The sequence below is a fragment of the Ammodytes marinus genome (genome assembly GCF_949987685.1).
Source record: "Ammodytes marinus genome assembly, chromosome: 9".
Lineage (NCBI taxonomy): Eukaryota > Metazoa > Chordata > Actinopteri > Uranoscopiformes > Ammodytidae > Ammodytes > Ammodytes marinus.
The window spans coordinates 10,534,620-10,557,559 of NC_137213.1; the positions used below are offsets into that span (position 1 = coordinate 10,534,620).

Consider the following 22,940-nt stretch of genomic DNA (forward strand, 5'->3'; position numbering starts at 1 on the left):
ATTGTAAATTATACATAGCACTATAGGTTAAATATTTAACACTTTTGTTATTTTTTTCAAATCATTCAGACAAAACATACAGTGTTCTGCCTTTAAGAATTGCAGAGGTTCCTCATAGATAATATCAGAGAAACATTTTAATTTGATTGTTTCCAGTCGCCTTCCTGTATTTCAGCTGGTACAAATCTAGTTGTTTGTCCAGAAATGCAGCAGGTCTCTTGCTCCGTCACATGTGGAAACCATTTGAGGTTTTCCATCTGTTAACTGAGCAAAACACTTTGCTGAGCCAAACGAAAGGAAAACGTTGGGTATTTAACAAATCCTTCCGTCTGGTTTAAGATGCCCTTGACAACTCACAAAAGCATCCTACAAATTGTAAGTCGAGATAATATTCATTTATTGAAAAAAATAAATTGTAAAAGAATGTGCAAAGTTTAACAAAAAACATAATCAAAGAAAACTATAAATATACAAAAATGCTAATCCAGACTTTTAACATCTGATATTTCAGATCAGTAATATGGAAAATTCACTTTTTAAATTACCAGCTTCAGTTTCAACAAACTTGAACCAAGAATTATTTTTCTTAACATAAGTAAAAAATATTAGTTATACAAATATATAACTGTAATAAGACTTATTTTTATAACAAAAACTCAAAAAAGCCTAAAATGGCAGTGTTTCAATAATTTAGAAAACAAAACTTTCTGGCATTTTAAGGTTACAAAACATAACCAAAACATTCACTCATCAAATTCAATATGCCATTTTATGAAATATAACTTTGTAGATGTATTATAACTATGTGACTTTCCATGTAAAGAAAGTTACTTACATACCCTGAAGTAGATCGTCAATCCTGCATCATGTTAGAGAAGAGCCAATACTGACATGTTAAGCTACTGTGAATATCGACTAAAACAGACAAAGTAAAGCCGTTGTCTTAAAGTCTCAGACTTTCCACTGAATGTGGAAAAATAAAAAGATGCATCAATTGAAAGGTGAAGTAAGAGGCATAATGCTTTACCCTGGATTACTTCTAATAAGGCACCTCATTTTTTACTGGAAAGCTTAGATATTTACCCGGTAAACAATTAAAAACCAAGTAGACACAACGAATCATTGCTGCATAAATATCTCTATATTAATTAAGGCACTTTGTTTTGTGTTGGCCGATATAGTAAACTTTTGTAAACTAACTGTAAAGTTTTCTTCTTAAATATGTAATGTGTGTATATGATTCAGCTGTGCACTTATACCTAAAATGGAGAACGGTATCTGTAAAGCGTCTTTAGAAATAGGCAAGAAGTGCTTCCCGAGATTGTATGAACGAACAGCAGAGGCACCATCAGCCATCAGTAATTGAGGATCTGCACATCAAACAAGTCACACACTCCCTCGTTGTCATCCAAGTTGAAACTGTAGTCTATACCTGCATTAAGAGAACGAAGCGTTAACCACAAAAAATACTGCGAAACATGAAGACAAAGTCAGAGGACAGGTTGGCATCATAGCTCTAGGATTTATAGTTAAATTAAACATTTTGGTCCTAATCTCAAGATGTATTGAAATGGATTACCTAAACACTATCTAACAGAAACTAGCTTTGCTGTCGACTCTTGGTTGTCGTTTATTTTATTTGACACATTTTTAATTTATAAAAGATAGTTTAACCAGGTTTTGAGATTCTTACCCTCAGTAGACATCAGCTCATCAATCAGGTCAACACTTTCTACAAAAGAATTAAAAAAACATTAATTAATTAGGGATGACCATGGTTAACTGGTTAACCGTTAACCGTTAAGAAGATCTTTAACCGGTTAATACTAAAGGTTAAACGGTTAAAAAAAAATAATTAAATAATATTAATTTCTCTGAAATCCGGACTCTTATTTTGATATCGCTAAACCGGATGTAAGAATGCCAACTGTCAGTAAAGAATGAAACGAGTAGTGTAGGCTACGCTCAACTTTATAATAAGTCCATGGTACGATCCCAGTCACAACTTATGGTCACAACACTCCCGTGTCATATGTTTGTATAATTGAATTAACAGCGTGGGCTCCAGCTAGCTTAACATAGCGCTAGCATTAGCCTTCTTGAGGTGGATGCTGTCCTGCATCTATCACCGTCTCAGTGAGTGTGTGAGGGAGTGACAGACAGGCAGTGAGTGCCCGCCCCCTGCACAGACAGAGAGGTCTGCCATGATTGTGTGCCAGGATCAATAGCGAAAATCCATCATAAACAAAAGCGTTAACTAAGTATCGTTATGCACTACTGATAACATCGGAGCTTATCAATATTACGGTCTGTCAAAATGTTGCCCCGTGCTCAGCACTACTTAGCATCGGGTTTCGGTAGGCTACCCATCCCCTAAGCCTGTGTGTGTGTGTGTGTAAATGTCCCTCTTCAGTCACTTATTTCACTTTCTGCTCCTACATTCGCATACTAGACCTCTTCTCACAACAGACAAAGGTGCCGTGTGAATGTCAAAATGTAGGCATTTAAATTGGCTACTGGTCCCTGAATTGTTTTTAAATTAATATGCCGGTCCTTGGAACAAAAAAAGGTCGGGAGCCCGGCTATAATGCTTCATGTATTTCACTATAAATAGGCTACATTAAATCTTAACGGTTAACCGGTTAATAACCGTTAATTCTGGTGGTTAACCGGTTAAAGAAAAAATTCTAAATGGCCATCCCTATAATTAATAGAACATTAATTCATAACCAAGTATCATATTAAAAATATTGATACATTTCCTTTCAGTCCCAGTACTGAGTTTGGGATCAACATACTGACTAAAAATTTAGCTCAGAGTTTAAAGCCATTACAGAACCATAACTGAAACCAATGTGAAGCTAATTTAAAACTGAACCAAGTTTTACTGTTGTATTTAATGCTCTCACCCTCTCTGTCGTCCTTCATATGGTCTCCAGCAGCGTTGAGCTTCAGCAAGCTACTCACGTCCAGGACAGCCTGGAACTCTGGGCCGGCCAGGTCTATATGCTGCTGATCCAACACCACTACTGACGGACCGTGACAATCTGCACGGAGCAACAAGCGCACTTAGCTACACAGTATAGCCCCTTATGAAACCACCAACATTACAGGGTGTAGTGATCTGGACCTGGGATTACTAGAAGAGGATCTGAAGCACTGGGAGCTGTGTAGAAATTAACACAATAAAGCTCCTAAAAAGAGGGGCTGAATCCAAATGTGCACCCGCAGGGCCTAAATTCCTGAACAGCCCTCAGCAGGATTGTCTGCAAGTTGCCTGAAGTCCAGACATCTGAATCCAGCCTAGAGTTTAAAATTGCTTATTTATTATGTTGTCAATCGTTTGATTGCTTTCACCACTCATAGTTTAACTTAGCTTAGCTTAGAATAAAGACTCTGGAAAGTACTCCACGTGGCCAAGAAATGTTTCACCAATAAAACTTCTAAATCAAAAATTGTTATTTTCACCTGGTTCTTTCTCAAAAAAGGTAACAATTCACATACAAGCATATCAAAATATAAAAAAATAAGGAAGTTCTGACCGGTTTTCACTCACGCGATGTGAGGGACCATGATTAATCTATGCTTACACACTAGTAAAACAGTGAATCAGCCTTTTCTTAAAAAGCTAGATCCCGATAAGGAAGTGGTTTGTCTTTCATTCAAACTGGAAGTCTCCCTCATGTTACCATGACATGATGAGGGAACAGATACAAACAGTGTCAATGTCTGGTTTCCAAATTGCCACTTATTTCTGCACCTTTTTCAAGCATAGTTCGGCAATGTATTACTATGGCAACTTGCACCGGTGCAGTCCGCAAATCAGCAATGAAAAAATCCTACATTTGGTATACAATTGAACGGATATTTATCTTTTAGGCAAGCATTAATATATGGGTAAGCATTAATATATGGAGAAAAACATTCATCATCTGGCCCCCTCTGCAACAGTATAAGGATTAAGTTCAAGTAACATTATGATCACATGGCATTATAGAGCCGTGACATTTGGAAAACGTTTCCTGTTCCTGCATGCCGAGACACGATATTTCTGAGTCAGGTGGTGGACAACCAAGTTCACATGATTTGTTTCATGGCTAAGGTGTTTTTGTTATTCTTTGTCTTCAGGATTGGACTTCTGGCAACAGTTTACTTTCAGTTCTTGGTCATGGGAACGTCTTTGAATGCAACAGTGTTTTTGAAAAAGTGTCCCGGCTTCCACTTGTATAAGCACAAAAATGAATATATATATTTTCAAACCCTGTATACAAATCAGTACAAATGTATTGCAGTGCTGTTGAATAAAACTACTGCATTAAGGTTAGTTAGGTGGAATCAATTAAGAGACTACTATAAATCTGTGCATGTCCAGTAGGCTTGTTTCAGTTGGTGATTTCACCACTGGCTACACCCGTTTAAATATCATCACTTAGCTGAAACAACAAGTGCATCCAGGCAGAAACCCTGTGGACATCCAACAACAGTTAGATAAGACGCAAAACAAAAGTGATTATTTACCGCTAGTGAGAGAAACATCTCTGACTCATGGGGTGGAGGATGTCATTTCAGCCAGATCATAAAAGAGGATTTGAGTAAGAAACTGCTCCAGTGTGACAGGACTTTAGGGTTAGTACATCTATTTTCTCTGTGCAGGGTGAACTTTGTTTTCTTTTAATTTACCAATATTTGATTATGTTTTATAAGCTATTGAAGCGATGGCTGGATTCATTGATATATTCTATCCTATCTGTTATGTATTAAACTTTTCCTGTTCGTACACAGCGATTCTCTGCAGAAAATATTTAAATCTGAGCGTAAAGCCCAGCTTTTGTCTTTTAAATTGTGTTCACTTCATCCTATGAGAAGCCATTTATAGTCAGTCACAATGGCACGTAGCAGTTTTCTAGAGGATCTGTCCTTACCCATGTGCACATCAGGAGGGGTGGACGATGGCGTCAGCACGTCATCATGGTCTGGCAGCACCATCTGGTGGTCTGAGCACAGAGAGTCCTGGCTGCAGTATGAAGACGTGCTGGTGGAGGTGGAGAGAGGGAAGCGCTGCAGGCTAGCGGGCGTGCTGGGTGGAGTGGGCATTGTACAGATGTCCTCAGTGGGTGGCACAGAGAAGACCACAGGTATTGTAGAGTCTATGTCTCTGTTGATGAGCATGACCTGAATGGGAGCCGAGTAGCTGCGTAGGTTTACCTGGTACTTCTTCTGACCGCTGTGGCCCTGAGGAGCAGCAGAGTGGAGGTAAGTTAATCAGCAGTTAAAAGACGTATTTTTAAATACACGGTGGATCACATGACTACTTACTGTATATGTAAAAAGGGGTAACTTGTAGAGACGAAAGCACAGAAAAATTATCACACAATGTGTCAGTTTCCCTAAACTCAACAGAGCATTTTTCAGCTCATGTTTTGGCTTTACGTCCAGTTTACACATAGTTTTGTTTTACTTTCACTGCTCTCATAGCACCATTACTAACTCCAACAGGGAGCTGTGTTCGCACTAGGAGAGCTCTAAAAACACACGTTACACTCCCTGTTTAGCAGCACAGACAGTTAGAAAATAGCTGGTGAACAGAGTCAGAGTTTTTCCTCAGGTGTTAGTGAAGTAAATATTGGATTTACAGTAATATTGTGGCCAGTACCGCAACTCTGAATGATGGGTTTGTTACTGCCTATCTGTTTAATTTCTTCACATATAATTAGAGCTGCAACGATTAATCGACGAATCGATTATTAAAATAATCGCCAACTATCTTGATAATCGATTAATCGTTTTGAGTATTTTTTTAATAAAAATTTTCCAAATTCTCTGATTTCAGCTTCTCAAATGTGAATATTTTCTGTTTTCTTTAATCCTATTATGACAGTAAACTGAAATATCTGTGTGTTTTGGACATAACAATACATTTGAGGACGTCAACATGGGCTTTGTAAAATTCAACATTTTTCACCATTTTCTGACATTTTACGGACCAAAACACTAATCGATTAATCAAGAAAATAATCAACAGATTAATCGATTATCAAAATAATCGTTAGTTGCAGCCCTACAGATAATAGGAGTACTCGTTTAGCAGTGTTTATGAATCTAAGCTTTTTATCAGTAAGTGACACTACATTGATTTGAATAAGCAACCCAAATGAACCATGTGCCTCAGTTACTAGCAAATTGTGTTCCATTTCCAATTAGACTGTGCATGCCACAATGAACTTATCATCAAATGAATCTGCTTTCATAACAGGGGAGTTATTGTCTTTCTCCTGACCGTTAACAGGAACATATAGCAGATGAAAAGTCTGTGCATAAATAACCATCAATAGAGAAAGCTTGTAGGAGGGAGGGGACCAACCATTTCAGGTAGTGGGACCTCCAGCTGAGTCCCAGCAGGAGCCATTACAGCAAGAAGAGTGTCTCCGCTGAACGCATTGCAAATGTCTTCATGTGTCACAAATCTATAAGTGGTGAGGTGTTAAGGAAAAGGGAGCAGGATTACAAATGGGAGGAAAATGGACAAAATAAACCTGAAATACAAGACGTCAGGATCCGACTGGCTGTAATTTCACAATACCAATTATATTTTTAATCCTCCTTTTACAGCATTTCCTCTGTTAAATACACAAAGAAAAAAAGGATGAAGTAGAGATTTCTTCCCCTCTTAAATGAATAAATGGGGCCATAAGAGAACTAGAATTACAAACTGTAGGGAGACGGAAAGAATCAAGAACACACATAGTGAAAATTCATTTGAATTACATTAAACAGTAGTATATAATTTAAACACACACTATATTTCCCCTTTTTACGTGCCTCAATGACAGGCAAATGGGTAAGTTAGGAAAAACACAAAAACATGGACTTAATAAAAACTTATATAGCAAAACATATTAGTTTAATGCCAAATGGTATGAAAGGATATTTGCTGGTAATAGGATCTTGCTTGGTGTGTTTAATGTTCTCCTCTAGCCATGCCTTCTGGTTGTCCAGCTCTTTCTCATGGGCCTCTAGCTCAGAGATTTGGGCCTTCAAAACCTTCACCTGCTCCAGCACCTCCTGTGTTTGGCTGCCTGAGTTTTCTCCCCTGCATACGAGAAGGGATAACATATAAGAGAGAGAAAGTCATATACTTGTACAGTATGCTATAATATTTCAACCATTTTGGCTGAAAGCGAATATTTCTACAAGCTAAATATTTCTAAAATGTGAAAATAGTTTTTTCAGACCTCCACTGTATTATGTTCTTGTTTTTCTTCTCGATTAAACCAACTCCTTCTAGTACGTTGGTGATGTCGTATATCCTCCTCTTCTGCCGAACTGCCAAGCTGTCTGCGGCCTGTTAAATGAGAAATATTTCAATAAAAAGTCTTACTCAGTGGCAGCTTAATATGTAGCCTTGTTGACTGGATACATCACTTTTAACAAAGCATCAACAAGATACCCAGAGTGTTTGTGGTAAACAATTGTCGAGGTGTGAAACAATGGAGACTACAGCAAAGCCAACAATGAAGGATTTGGCAAATTAAGCTGCACAAACAAAATAAAACCTCTTGGCAGAAGAAGCCAGTTATACAATAGCAGAGGAGGAAGGAGGAGGGAGAGGGTCTAAGGAGCCCGCTGCTGTGTAAACATTAAACAGCTTTGGCGCGCAAGGAGAGAGGGAAACCCGATGATCACTGTGACGAAAAGCAGATAGACTTGGGATGGCTCTTCAGGTGGGTTTGGCAGATGCATTTGAACATTAAAAGCAGCCAAGTAGATAATACAACAGAGTCTATTCCTACCTTAAAGTTGGAGTCAGTGATTGATTCTGCAAAATCCCTTTTTGTTAAACTCAGTGAATATCTCTCCTCATGATCCATAATGTGTGTGCTGAAAAAAACCTGGTGTTAATTCACAGCCTAGGCTCTGTAAAGGGCCATGTAAAAAAAAAAGGGGGGGGGGGGTGGAGGTGCATAGCTAGCAATATGCCGGTTTATAGGGCCTAGGCTGTTTTAACTCTGGATTTTTTTTTCAGTGAACACACAGAATGGACAGGTATGCCAGCGTAACGTAAGGAGACATTCACTGATTTTGATAAAAAGCAATTTTGACAACAAGAATGTTTGCAAATTATTGTTTGAAGGTTTTAAAATGTCACAATCTACAATTCTCACAGCTACAGGAAAATAGAATCATTTGAGTGATGGTAGGAGGCAAACTTACAAATGAATATGTACTCTGCAACTACTGACAATTTTCATGATCAAATATTCTGTACATAATCTTTAAATTACTTTTTTGACCATGAAACATTTTCTTAAGAAAACTGTGAAAGGAGTCTAAGGAAACATCTTCAAATGTTGTTTTTTGTCAGAACAGTCACCAACACGATTCACAAAATGTCAATCAGCCAACTCATTTTTAGGTTTCTAAGAATGCTGATTTTAAAAAGATGTTGATGCCAGACCTGTTGGTTCTAAACGTGGGGATCAGCCAGGACGTCCCAGAGGGTCAACAGATAAATATGATGGGCCGAAAAACATTATTATTAAAGGAAAGCAGAAATCAAATAAATCAATGTTGAGCCCCCTAAGGCATTAGGATCAAAAATCCGCAGGAACCACTGAACTAGATGGACAGCCGGTCTGTCTTACTTTATACCAATAGAGGGTGGCGAGATCAATAGCTCCTCTTTTCTTTTACATTATAAAGTATAATTATAAACAGGATTATTGCCATCAACTTGGTAGCCACACACCCTCTTCAGTTCAAACCAGCACAGTTCAAACCAGTTACTGCTTGTGAGTGTGTGATATCATGAGGAGGCCCTGGTAATGGCGGCTAGCTGGACCACCTGTTAAACTAATCAATGCACCTGACTGGCCCCCGTTTCGGCTGTCTGACAGCCCTTTGTTCACTGCTGTGGATTGGCAGGCAATGAATAATACAGATTAAGTTATAATAAAAGTAAAATAACAACTTCGCCCGTCATTTTCCGTTTCACTGACCACTTTGAGATCAAGGACGCCATCCTTCGCTTCTTCGAGCAGACTGACAAACTTCATGGTGAGCAGCCCCAAACTCTTCTCGTGGCGACTCGGCGTCGAGCGAACAGTCTCCGTCGTCTCTAACTCCATCTTCTTTACATAAAAGAGAGTCCTTCTTATTTGTTATCAGCCTCCCCGTGTTTAAAAAGTTAACGACGAATTACGAACATGTTCTTGTCATATAAAGTCTGTGTTACCTCAAAAGGGACGACAGCAGTACCTGTATGGGGGGGTTTTAAATCAACGGACGTTACGTTAGGTTACAGTTGCCATGGCAACCTCTTACCCTGCTCGTGCACTCCTGGTGCCCCCCTGGTGCCCCCCTCATACTCCAAGCCCAACCCGAAACAGACCCCGCCCTCCGCGTTTGTACCGGGCAGACAGGTGTTGAAAAATAAATCAACCCTAAATGTATTGAAGACACTCGAGGCCGAAAACAAACTAGCCTACCGGTATATGAAAGTGTAGGCTACAATGCAATACTAATGGTAAGTCGTACTTATATAAGTTAGTATCTCACAATTTTGACTTATTAGAACAAAAGTTTGACCTAATATAATAAGTTCGACTATATTACCCCCTCAATGTATAGATTTTTCATCTTTGAATTTAATTTCTCATCCTATTTCTTCAATCTGTGTTGTGATGTGCATTTTTATTTTCATATTTGTCTGAAAGGGGCTATACTCAAATATTACTTTAGCCTACTTATTTACAGAAGAACATTTTCATCTACAATTAAAAAAAAATAGAAAGGATATGCTCAAGAGAGAATTTATTAGATACATCATGATAAACTAAACAACAATATTAACATTAAAAATAGAAAACAATACAATAAAACTATAATCTAGTGTTTACATTCACATATTGCCATAGCTGCAAAGAGGTCATATTGTGTGAGTTAAAAGTCTTTCAGTACACTTGTGAGACGTTTCATTTTATCTTCCATCATTCTCTTGTTAGTTTCTGTCTCCTCCAGGAGCTGACGCATCTCCTCCTCTACTTCAAATACCTGAAGACAGAAACACACATTCAAGTACTTTAGACTGGTGGGTGAAAAAAAAATGAATATTGATATTTCAGATGTATGACAAGAAACTGAAACCACAGGAGACAGTTTTACTAGGTATACTGTCCAACTGCATGTCTATATCACTTGGTCCGTCCAATATCCTTTTCACAAGTGTCTTTGCTCAGGACAATGATCTGCTGTGTCAATAACCTTTCTATTACCATATCATTAATTGTATCCAATTGAATCCACCAGTGTAGTAAGCCACATAGGCCTGTAAGCATTGGTAACCAATTTAACATTGCTTTTCCTTTGAGCATGGTGAAGCAGATTAAATAAATAAGGCTCCTGTTTGATATCAAGTCTATTTTAAATAAATCCTTCTACTGTTTTTGCCACACATGGAATAATCCATGTTAGTGTTGGAGTGAGGCTGGACTCACAGGCACAGCTCATCTATTCCGTGTGTCTATATTTTACCTTCTGATTGGCCTGTTCAATCTGTTTCTGCTTTTCATTTGCCAATCGAAACAGCTCTGCCTGATGGGAAGCCTGGCCAGACTCCAGCTGTCGCCGAAATGCATCATCCACAGAGTGCAACTTCTCTACAGCAGCTCTGCCAGACAGACAACAAATAAAACATAACGTTACATAAGGTATGGCACTTAGAAGATGTTATCCCTGTGTGCAATAAGCATAGCAATGTGCTATGGTGTAACAGCCCCAGAGATGAAGCAACGATGTAAACTTTAGCAAATATTTTATGTAAAGTGAAATCACTAAACTGCTCCTATCTCAAGGGCTACACCACTTATACAGTCATAATTCGACCAGACTTCATAATTACTACTTTTATATTTTATGAGCCTTCAGAGTTTGGGAAAGAGATTACTCCTTGCTGACCAAACCATTTCAGGGTGATTCATACTGTACTTCATTTAAGGTTTTTTTGGATGGAAACATTTTTTTTAACAGCTTTCTTGGCCAAGGAGATAAGTTCCCTCTCCTCTAGGATTTAGGAAAGCAGCAGAGCTAACCTAGCCTGTTCCCAGCAGTGGACAATGATGGGACCAACATGTCCCATACACTCTGGTAGATATGAAATACATTTACATTTATTGGATTAACTAAATTTTGAGTTGAGTTAATCCAGGATTAAACTCTGCTAACTGTGTCAAAACAAGTTATTTTAAACATGCACTCAATCAAAACAAGTAAATACAGCTACAATATTCATCATGTGGGATATAAGTGGGCCTTAATGGTTAACTTCCCTAATACTATATAATCACATGTTTGTATATTGGTTGTAGTAATGACAGCATGATGAATGTCCCCCCTTTTCCCTTGATATCATACGTGTGTGCTTCCGTTGCTTTATCTCTTTCTTCCAGCAGCAAGCGCTCCTTGGAGTCAAAATTCTCCTTCATACGCTTCACCTGGCTTTCCAGCCGAGTGAGCAGCTCGGCCTTCTCCTGCCACTTCTTACTGGAATCACTAAAAGAAAGTACAATATACATATATGATGAAGAAACTGTTTTGATTAAGTAAATGTTTAAAGGAAGCCCCTTTATGACAACTTTAATTTTTTCAAATTAAGAAAAACTCACAAATGACATTGATTTACAATACAGATTGTGTCTAATATGTGTTTGTGATGTTGCTCTTGCCTGTAAACTCTTTGGACCTCGTGGAGCTCTGCCTCCTTGTCTCCTAGCTGTTGTTTCAGCTCCTCCTTGCGTAGACTCAGATGCTCCAGGCGCTCGTTGATCTCAGCCTGACGAGCCGTTTCCTCTTCCTGCTGATGCTGAAACCTTTTCTTGGCCTGGACCGCCTCCTCACGCAGCCTGCGCACCTGATCATCACGCTCCTGCATGGCCTGAACGGACAGAGATGCATATACACTAATGCAGAGTTCATATACATTGCTTGGTGTAAAATGCAATGAGAATGTCTTAATTCTGGTGTAGTCAGCTATTCTGTAGAATACTGTATAGTATGTTTCTAGCTACGGTGGGCCCCTTTGTTCAGATAGCCTAGGCTGTGTATTAACACGCCACTTGTTTTTTCAGCGCACACACAGTACAAATAGGTGGCGGAGATATTCACAGATTTTGACAAAGTGATTTTGACAACAAGGGTTCTCCAGAATGTTGAATCCACCTTTAAGTACAACACATTGTATACATGAGTTCTACAGTATCCTCCTACCTCTTTGAGTTTGCGTATGGTTTCTGTCTGGTCATCGATAACTTTGGCTTTGATTCTCAGGGCATCGTTGTCTTTCTCGTTGTGTTTCCTCTGAGTCTCCAGCTCAGCACCCAGCACTTCTACCCTGGCCTCCAGGCGACCACGATCCTGGGCCAAGGACGCTCCTAGTGAGGGGAAAAAAACATTACATCTAATGTGTACAATTAAGTTGCCTATTCTTCCCATTAGTGTGTAAGAATGTGTTTCTCCCAAATAACCACTAGATAGCAGGCTTTAACTGATACAGTTGAATCATAACTTGAATGTACAGTGTTAAGCCAAACAGCTTATGCCAGCTTCATACGGACTAAAGTAAAATCTCTATATGAGAATTCGCCATGACTATGCATTATAGGGGACGACGTGGACTCATGTTTGCTGATTAACAGCTCAAACTGGTTGTGGGTCGTGCACTATAAAGCTCATTCAGAGTGGACAATAAGCACCCTCCTGGATGTCACCCACCTTGCTGAGCGAGCTCCTGGCCCCAGATCCTCCTCTCTGCCCTCAGACCGTCTATCACTGACTCCTGAGCTGTGAGCTGAGACAGCAGACGACCTTTGTCTTTCTTGAGCAGCTCCAGCTGCAGGTCGAGGCGCCGGTCCTGCTCCACCTCTGCATCCAAGGAACGCAGACGGCTCTAACGGAGGGGGGAGGGCAATCGTAAGGGGCACTCGCTTTGAGCACTCGTAAGAAATGTCCATGTAATGTCAAATGTTTTACATTGTTTGAATTAATAAATTAATTAATATAATAAGCTGGCATGCGTATTAGTTTTTCCGTCTGTTCTAAAAACTTAATAAAATATTATTTAAAAAAATAATAATAATAAAATAAAAAAGGGATTAACTCTAAAACTCAGAAATTGTTTTACTCCAGAGCTGTACCTTTAGATCAGTGACAGCGTCCCTCTTGGCTTTGACGAGTTCAGATATGCGGTTTTTCTGTTCTTTGACCATGACTGTGAGCTCCTGCACCAGAGAGCCCGATTTCTTCTCCCTCTGCTGGGACTGTGCCAGTGTCGCCTTGACCCCAAACAGCTCGGCACTCATCTGATCGCAAGCCTCCTTTACCTAGAGCAGCAGGCAGAGGATGTGGAATTTAGTGTGACTGAGTGGAATTTTGGTCCATGCGTTACCTGACTTGACAATGTAATCAATCAATGTCACATTCAAGGTCTGACGGAGACCCTGAATCAGTCAAAGTTGAGGATTCAAAAGGAGTTGGGATCTTTTACAGGTTTCCATGTGACAAGAAGTTGGAGACTTTGTACTTGGAAAATTGTGCGAGACAAAGCAATCAAGACTACATTTCATTGTGCTAAGGCTGATAAAAAATCTGTAACCAGAATGAGAAAGTACAGATTGATTTCAATCCAATCCTTTTCTATAGGATTTTTCTAGTGGCAATCTCAGACTATTGCTCCAGAGTGATGATCATACCCTATCTAGATCGGGTTCAATTCTGGTTCAATCATCAAGCACTTTTTTTACTAGATGCAGTAGTCCTTTATCAGTAGCACTGTACAGAGAAAGTAGAATAAGCCATTTCAGGCCATCTGTATGACAGGTGTCCTTGTGTTAGCAGACCTCAGAGAAGCGGGCAGCCTCGATGGTTAGCGCCATGCGGAACTCATCCTCCAGGGCAGCGTACTGCTTCCTGCCCTCTGTTAGTTTCTCCTGCAGCTCCACCTCTCTGTGGGCGTGTCTCTTTTCCACTGATGCAACTTCTTTTGCCACTGCCTCATGGAAATCTGCCCCGCCAGGCTGCAGCCGCAACTCCAGCTGTTTTCTGTAAAAGACCGCAAACGAGGATGATACAATGACCTGTTTAAAGGGCTACTGGAGCCATAACATAAACGGATTCGATCATCCTGCGCTATGTGATTTGTGGGTGATAACATGAAAACCAACGGTATATAAGAAATAGAGGGAATTTTGTACTAAAAGGGCTGTGACTTGACTGAAATCTTAACTAATATTAACGTCAGATAAACTTGGGAATACATTTAGCATTTATCCATTACTCTCATTTAAAGCACATTAGGTAAGTATCTTTAAAATAAAAAAATATGTTTTCACTGTTCCCCATCAGCTTCAAAACTATATTTCATCTACAGTATGTAGGAGCCCAATCACTCACAGAATAGGTTCTGGTGTACCTGTGTTCTTGTTCCCTGCATGCCAGCAGTTCATGCAGCTGCTGCAGTTTGTCTTTGTGCTGTCGTACCGAGGCTCTCTGGATGTCCAACTCTCTCCGTAGTGCGGCTGTCTTGTTCTCCAACTCCTGGTGCTGCTTCCTCTGAGGACAGAATGTCAGCACATGTGTTATGTGTAGCCTGCCACTCACTGTCCTAGCTGAATGACTGGCAACGTGGAATGCATTTATTCACTGTGTAGGAGCTTATGTGGAATATACTAATATGATAGGGACACAGGGAGTTACCATGTCGTAGGCAACAGAAACCGTATGTATGTCTCTATTAGGGCCCGACCGATATGGATTTTTTTGGGTCAGTTTCCAATTTTAGGGAGTTTGTTTTCTTTTCTTTTTTTTTTTGTGAAAACATAATTTTTGTTTATTGTATTTCCATGCTTTTCATTTTGTTTTGTTTGTTTGATATGTCTGAAATAAATTGAATCAAATCAAATCAAATCAAAAATTTTAGGGAGTAGAAATTCTGATAACCGATTAATTAATTCATATATTTAAAAAAGATTTACTTTTTTGATCCCTTAAATATAGTTCAAATTCTTTGAAAAAAAAAATACATATATATATATATATATATATATATATATATATATATATATATATATATATATATATATATATATATATATATATATATACATATACATATATATATATATATATATATATATATATATATATTCTCAGGTATATCACGCCGACTGCTGTACCTCCTCGGCCTGCTGGCGGGCCCTCAGTGCCTCTCCATGGGAGATGCTTTCCTCCAGTGTGCTCAGTGCTGTCTTGAGTTGTTCCTCACTGCTGCGGGCCAGATCCAGCTGATGTGTGAGGGACTGACATCTCCCCTCAAGCTCCTCCACACGAGTCTGCAGCTTGGAGCGCCCTGACCGCTCCTTCAGCAACAACTCTTTCAGTCTGGATGAGGGAGAAAAAGCATGATTACTGTGTTCAAGCAGATGCCTTTTTTCACTGTGTCCGTGGAAACTGGTGTAGGCGAGCGACCACTCAGCAATTATGTGATGAGTGATAACCTTGATTGTCCTCCGCGTTTTATCTTCCACTTTGAGAAATGTCTAGCTAATTGAAGAAATCAGACATTATAGAACAGTCAAAATCTTATCTCGAGGGCAGAAGAGAAAATTGAAAACTAAAATAATATCCGGAGAACCGTATGACCACCTGCGTTATGATGAGTCATTTCTCTGTAATCTGTCTCCTGATGAGCGAAGGAGTCAACAGTAGCAACTGTGTTCAGGGTCGTTAGGAAGTGACAGCTGAGATTGATTCATGTAATACTGCGGACATATGCTAGTCAATAGGCTTGTTATTAAAATCATAATGCAGACTTATCTAAGCAGGGTGTGATGCAAGCATGAACGGTAAACAAAATAGTTACACCTGGCTCTATGATGCTCACAGCCAAGTGGACTTACGTGTGTGTATAGGGACAGAGATAAGCCTCTGGTATTTAAATATAAGGTTTAAAAGCTGAATGAGTGTGCAGGGTAGTGGTCTTTACATGAATAGCTTCATTATCACAACCGCAGGCATACTTTAGAGTTTTGGGCTGGTGGAGCCAAAGTGTGCGCTTGATTTCAAGAAAGGCAATGGGATTTGTAACGGTGGGATGGGTATTCATTGTTGAAGGATTTGACAGGAAGCAGTGCCTGGTCTTTCACAAAAGATGAAGAGCATAGAAATGGATGAGACTCCGTTATTGAGTTGACAACTGAAATCCACAGAGACCAGTTAAATGATCCCTTTTCAACACAACATCTGCTTTAGAGCTGTGAGTGTGTGTGTGTGTGTGAGTGTGAGTGTGAGTGTGAGTGTGAGTGTGAGTGTGAGTGTGAGTGTGAGTGTGAGTGTGAGTGTGAGTGTGAGTGTGTGTGTGTGTGTGTGTGTGTGTGTGTGTGTGTGTGTGTGTGTGTGTGTGTGTGTGTGTGTCTTCCTCCTCTTACCTGTCAGTGGTGTGCAGGGCCATGCTCTGCAGGTCTTTTTCCTCTCCAACCTTTGTCGTCAGGCACTTTAGATCCTCTGTTAGTTTCCTCACGGCCTGCTCAGCCTTCCAACGCCTCTCCCTCTCCTGGTCACGCTCTTCCACTATAGTCTGAGTGAACATAGAGAAATAAAAAGGGGAACAACACTGAATGTTTTCCAAATGGCTTTTGACGTATTAGTAAGTTTCTATAAAGAATACTGAGAACAATAATAATAACAACAATCAGTGAGTACCAAAGAGTAATTTTTTTTGGGAAAACGGGCTGGTACATCTCTGTGCATGTACTGAAAACTGTTAACAATATTCATGTTTTTATACAGTATGTACATTGATCCTCTTAGTTTAACGCAATAATTGACTTACAATACACTATTATTTTAGGTGTGTGTCTGTGTATATTTTTGTATTTATTAATGTATGTATGTATGTACGTATACTTTTGGGCGTTCCTAAACCATTTTTCAATTTAAATTTATATTAATTATTTCTATAATTCTATTCCTCTATGTGTATATTTTTTATGTTTAATAAAAAATAAATACTTTCACAGAGATGTGGGTACGAACACCCCCCCCGCCCCCTGTTCAGGGACATAACCTTTTTCATATTACATTCAGTCAATAAAAATAGAAGCTGCCATTCAGTGTGCAAGTGCCCTATTCATGCTGTACCCTGTAGGTTTCCTCCTCCTCTGTGGATTTGGCTTTCATGTCGCCTGAGGCTTTAGCAGCCCTTAAAGGGGCCCTCTTTGTCGGCCCCGCTGCAGCCATGCCCCCTGCACCGCCAGCCATCCTCCTGGGCCCCACAGCAGACTTAGAACTCCTCTGTTTGTGGTTCTCTTGATCGCTGCACATAAAACATATCACAGGTATTGAACCAACTGTAAAATTGATTGTAAAAGAGTCCTCAAGCTAATGTCTGGCTCAATAAAAGGTCGGAGAAGATTACTTGCACACTTTTTTAGGTAGTCAAAGTTATACAAGTTAGTTTTATAGGTAGCAACTTTACATTTTATTCAGGGGCTAAAATACTGAAATCACCTTGCTTTTGATGAGGACAGTTAGGAGCTTCCGGGAAATTACTGAATCCCGAGCACATTTTCATCAGTGGCTGATGAAGTAAGATGAGGGGGTAGGACCATAGAAGCACGCTCGTTAATCATAAGAGCGAGATCACAGTTGTAAATTCAAACAGAGAGGAGGAAGGTGTACCACATCGCTCAGAGTAGAGAATGTACCGACCCCCTTTCAACTGATTTTTTCTATCATCAAGAGAGCTGATGCTATAAGAGTGACGCACGTTGTACAAAATGAAAAAATCCATATTGTATTATATTAATAACATAATAATAATATTGAATGCAGTCTTTGCCTAATTACTCAACCCTTTTGAGTCAGCAAACATTGACACGTGCTTAAATGAGATTACTCAAAAAGGTACACTTGCAGTATATCCATCATTTCTCTGATTTTGTCATAGTGTCCAATAGTGCCTAAAATATATATTCACTAAAGTTGAGGAATTTTGGACTTTGTGACAGCTATATCAAAAGCATGGAGTTCACGTGTAAACACGACTAGAAAACAAGTTATTTTCACTATAAAGAGTTGGTTAAACTGACAACTGAAAAACGTTTTGATGTAAATTCAAAATAACCTGTCTGACCTTGTCTCCTTGGGGATGGACTTGGTTGCTGTGCTGTTGCGATGTTTTGGTATCCTGGTGCGCCTCCTGTTTTCCTTCCCGCTGTCACACTCGCTCTCTGACGTGCGGTCTGTGTCCCTCTTGGCTTTCCGTACCGTCACCACAGGATGAGTGGAGATGGTGGACTTGTCGCCTGCAGGGACCTGAGTAAATATTGAAGAACAGACTTTAATACAAACCAAATAATAGCTGAAACAAACAAAGGTAACATTTGAAAGAAAAGGCAGCTATATCACTTGAAAATTAAACCTCCTGTATACTACACACTTCTTAGCGTTATGAGTTTATGGCTGTGAGCAGTGTTAAATAGGCACCTGCTGGATGAGCTGGGACATCTGGTGCTCCAGTTTCCTGATGCGTTGTTCATTAACGGGGTTTCCTGGATCAGCCGCAGAGGAACAAACTGTCTGGAAGCTGTGGCGATCGGGTTTTCTAATCGGATCTGTGATCGCTTCAGAGGAACTGCGCTGACGAAACTGGGTCAGCACCTCATCAATGCGGGGTGTGGTGAGATGGGCATCCCCTCTAACCTGCTGCAATAGAAACTAAAATAAGCTTTTTTTTATAAATCAATATCAGGTTGCCACTCCACTGTGTCTGGTTTTACTGAAACAAGAAACTGATGGATTTTTCATCTGGTGCAAGTTACGTTTTTGGTAAATAAGTCAGAACCCCTAACTTAACAAGGAGAATCTGTTACTTAAACAACTACTATAACAACTATACAGATGTGTATATAAGAAAATTGACCCTTCACTTGGAATATTTTACAAGATACATTTTTTAAAATGTTGTCTTAATATTATTTAAGCTATTTTATTATTATTATTATTAAAAATTCAGCTGTTTTAAGTAAATGTCTTTTATCTTTTTGTTGTTTGATCTACGTATAATTCTTGTTGTCATTATAATAAAATACAATGGTATAAATGAAATTACTGCTTCGTTGTGACTAGTATCTGATGACAGCAGGAGGTCCACATAGTCTTCCAGACCAGGGATGTCACAGGGACTCCCTAGACCTAGATCTGATGGGTTTCCCAGCCGGTCCAGGCCGTCTAGAGCAGAGATCTGTGGCAACGACTGCATAACAATCTCCCTGTATCCTGCAGCAAGACAGACACACATATACACGTATAGTTTAGAATAAACTGACTAGACTGTGACTGTCCACAAACACCATTATTTAGTATTGTCACATCGGTGGTTTATGGCCTGGATAGAACATCAGGTTATACAGGGGTTATGTAGCATTAAATCAAATAGTCAATATCGAAATAAATCACCTCTCATCTGTCTGTGCTATATCCTCATTCAAACACATGCTTTCAACAACTACGACTATGAATTAATCATGAACAGGAAGATATGTATAATGGGTGCACAGAATAACTTCTTTTAGACTCATAAGTGCCGTCAGTCCAATCATAAATAGTCCACATTTATTACTCCTACTATTATTAAGTGGCTGTCTATTTTAATTACTTTAACCAGCTCTCACTGGACCCTGTTGATATTGTTTCTATTGCATATCAGCGAACATGGACAATATTTACAGGTAAAACATCAGGCAGACAAATGGTTAAAAGTCAAAAGGAAATTACATTTAAAAGACAATAAATATTAAAGTAAGAACAAAACAGTAAGAACAAAACAAGTTACACATGGAAATTTTGTATGTAATTTATTGGAAAGCATTAGCTAACTCAAATGTTTGAAGCCCTGATTTAAATTAGCTAACCTCTAGTTTTCAGGAGGCTTGAAAGGGGAAAAAATAAAGCCTTTTCATGACCTACCTGGAGACGCACACACAGGGTTGTCTCTGCCATCCCGGCTCAAAGTGACTTCCCTTAACTCTCTCAAACCCAGCAGGCACTGCCGGATGTGGTCCATGCTGTCCAGGTGGTTGCCATGGAGACTGAGTTGTTTCAGCTTGTACTCCAGGCCATGAAGATACAACAAACCTATAATCAAAAATAATTGACATGTTGTGAATTCACTTGTTAAGTTATTGTTTTTCTTTTGAGTGTAGAAAAAGAAAACTGAACCACATTCAGTATGCAACTCACCAGTGAGGCTGTTTATCTGATTGTAGGACAAGTTTAATCTTGTTAGGTTCACAAGGCCATTCAGTCCTGAGGTAAAGATTAAAGAAAGAGTTATTACTTGGAGAACTCCCACTATGCTGAGATATTTATTGTCCGAATAAAATGGAGACTAAAAGACTCACCTTCAACCTGGGTGATTAAGTTACAGGATAAATTCAAAGTCCTCAGGGAAGTAAGGGAACTCAGACCCTCAATCTTAGCAACGCTATTGGAGGAAAGGTCTAAGTGCCGCAGGTGCCAAGCTGAGGTCAGGCCCTCGATCCTTGGGATGTGATTGCAGTGCAGATTTAGTGATGTTACGGTTGGTCTCAGTGAGACGTCTAGCAAACTAGACAGAGAGAAAGAGCAAGTGAATAGTTTACTAAGCACAACAACAATGACTGATTTCATGAATAACTTCTCATGATGAATTGTCTAGTCTTTAAAAAGTCACATGTTTTTAGGTGACATTGATCAACAGTCCAAAAACAAATCAGCCGGTGAGCAAGTGAACAAGAAAAAAGTAAATACGTGGCATTATTGTTAGATTTAATTATTCACAATATATTGCTGTACTTATCTGCTTCATCATGTTTCATTTTAATACCACCATTTTATGTGGGGCAAAAACAGAAAATGTGTCTAATTTGAAATACCAATTGACTAAGAATTTTTTAGACTTTTGAAGATTTCAATTAAGATATCTCAATTAAGATACACATTCAACTTTTTAGATGAATTCAATATCTTTAATTACGTTTTAGAGATCTGTAGGAGCTTTGAAATAAGCCAACCATAATATAATAATTGATTAGCAACAGCACAAAAGTTACATTTACCTTGTTATATTCTTGTCAATGAGGCTCAGCTCCTTGTCTCCCATAACGACCACATTCAGCTGCCGTTAACGGTTATTTAACATCAAATACGTGAGCTTTTAAAGCAAATAAATCCACCGCTGCAGTCACATTAACACCAAAACAAGTGTGCACTAAGAACTAGCTACCTAGCACCCTAGAAAAAAAGTTCACTAGCGGTTGCAAACGTGCTCCTCGCCTTTTACAAAGCTATAGTTACAAACGCTGGAACAACCAACAACTGTACAGTTATATTTTCTGACAGTCAAAGCAGCATTTAGGAGTTGGTTAGAGCAATTGTTGATGTTTTTCCGCTTCTCCTCTGTCGAGTTGAACTAGCCGCCTCTAGCATAGGACTTCCTGTTTACATGACGCTGTTAACGGTAACATCCGGGAAACGTCAATGACTAGTCAACCTCTGAGGCTCTGAGTTGTAACCATTTATATACTATCTATAACATTTTATGTACTATCTATGGTTATAATAACAATACTTATAGAAGTTTATTAAACAACATATTATAAAGTATAAATGCTATATATATATGTTTTTTTAAAACAGGGCGGGGGATGTTTTAGAAGCTTCCTAGGTGATATAAAAGTCTAATAACGGCCAAGCTTGATTAGCCATTATTTTTTATTATTAACTTGGGATATTGTGATCTTGAGAAAACTAAGCTTGTTTTCTTTATATATTAATTAGGCGTAGGCCTATCTATCTGTTATCTTGGTAAAATGTACATCATTATCCTGAGAAAACAAAGCTTGTTTTCTCCAGATCACAAGATAATGAAAATGAGGAAAGAATAGGTTGATTATCACATGATCTCGAGATAATGTTTGTTTTATGGAAATCTTATAATTCCTCCAGCAGCTACAAGCCAGTGATTGATTGATTCTATCACACTGAACATTGTGTCTTACAGGAGCGGCATGACTAATCATTGTACTCACTGGCTGCCATCCAGCGATGATAGAACCAATTATACCTGCGTCCCAGCCTTAACCTGTGGAAATGATGATCTGGTGCTAATGAAGTGAGGGAATTAGAAATCTGCTTCTCCACCACTTATCTCTTTTAGGCTGTAGTTTTCAAGGGCACTTTGTTAAAATAATTAAATAATGGATAATTATTCTCATAACCAATAATGGGAGCAGGACTAATGTATACGAATGCTATAATTAACCTAGAGTGGAGGATTTGTACATTTAGCATCATTCCGTGCCTTTATTTCACCTGGCTGCTCCCATTGGTTTTTTTAAATATTTTGAAGGTGAAGGGAAAGTTACACTGAAGTATACCTTTAGTTTGAGACAGGTAGTCAGTGATGGAATAAGTCTGAGATTACAAATTCAAGGACGTTGAGGTACAATTGTATGCCAATTTAAACATATGCTCCACCACATTACAAAGGCAAATACTGCACTTTTTACTGCACTACATTCATCTAGCAGCCGTATTTACTAATAATTACAATTGTTCACAATCTTCCCTTAAGTGAAAATCCTCTACCTCCAAATTTGATGATTTTGAATTTGAACATTTGAATGATGAGGGATACCTAAGGTCGATTGTTCTATTTATTAAATTACATAAACTATTCATTCGATGATCCGTAAAATGCATTGTCACAGAGCTGAAAACACAGTGGACAGCGGCACTACATTATATATACCTATGATCTTAAAGAAAATAATGCTGTAGATTAAAGCAACCAACAGTATATAAAAGAGTTCAAATGAGCTCAACATTAAATATTAATTGATTAACTTATT

The 22,940-nt window shown here is 38.9% G+C and overlaps 2 protein-coding genes across 2 annotated transcripts; both read right to left on the minus strand.

Annotated features, from left to right (window-relative positions):
- Window positions 1–1,355: 1,355 nt before the first annotated feature.
- Window positions 1,356–9,125, minus strand: e2f5 (E2F transcription factor 5; the record flags this gene model as incomplete). The annotated part of the gene is made up of 8 exons (XM_080034341.1): window positions 1,356–1,432; window positions 1,694–1,732; window positions 2,910–3,047; window positions 4,923–5,232; window positions 6,362–6,464; window positions 6,923–7,090; window positions 7,233–7,342; window positions 8,997–9,125. The coding sequence occupies 8 exons, from the start codon at window positions 9,123–9,125 to the stop codon at window positions 1,356–1,358; spliced, it is 1,074 nt and encodes a 357-aa protein (XP_079890467.1).
- A 703-nt stretch (window positions 9,126–9,828) lies between these two features.
- On the minus strand, window positions 9,829–21,381 carry lrrcc1 (leucine rich repeat and coiled-coil centrosomal protein 1). Its single transcript, XM_080033543.1, has 19 exons — window positions 21,147–21,381; window positions 20,451–20,656; window positions 20,290–20,355; window positions 20,017–20,184; window positions 19,160–19,326; window positions 18,535–18,753; window positions 18,182–18,363; window positions 17,188–17,362; window positions 16,476–16,624; window positions 15,225–15,429; window positions 14,462–14,601; window positions 13,890–14,091; window positions 13,188–13,373; window positions 12,766–12,940; window positions 12,262–12,425; window positions 11,721–11,929; window positions 11,410–11,547; window positions 10,531–10,666; window positions 9,829–10,050 (listed from the first exon to the last, which is right to left on the minus strand). The coding sequence occupies exons 1-19, from the start codon at window positions 21,188–21,190 to the stop codon at window positions 9,940–9,942; spliced, it is 3,042 nt and encodes a 1,013-aa protein (XP_079889669.1). The 5' UTR covers window positions 21,191–21,381; the 3' UTR covers window positions 9,829–9,939.
- Between the last annotated feature and the right edge of the window lie 1,559 nt (window positions 21,382–22,940).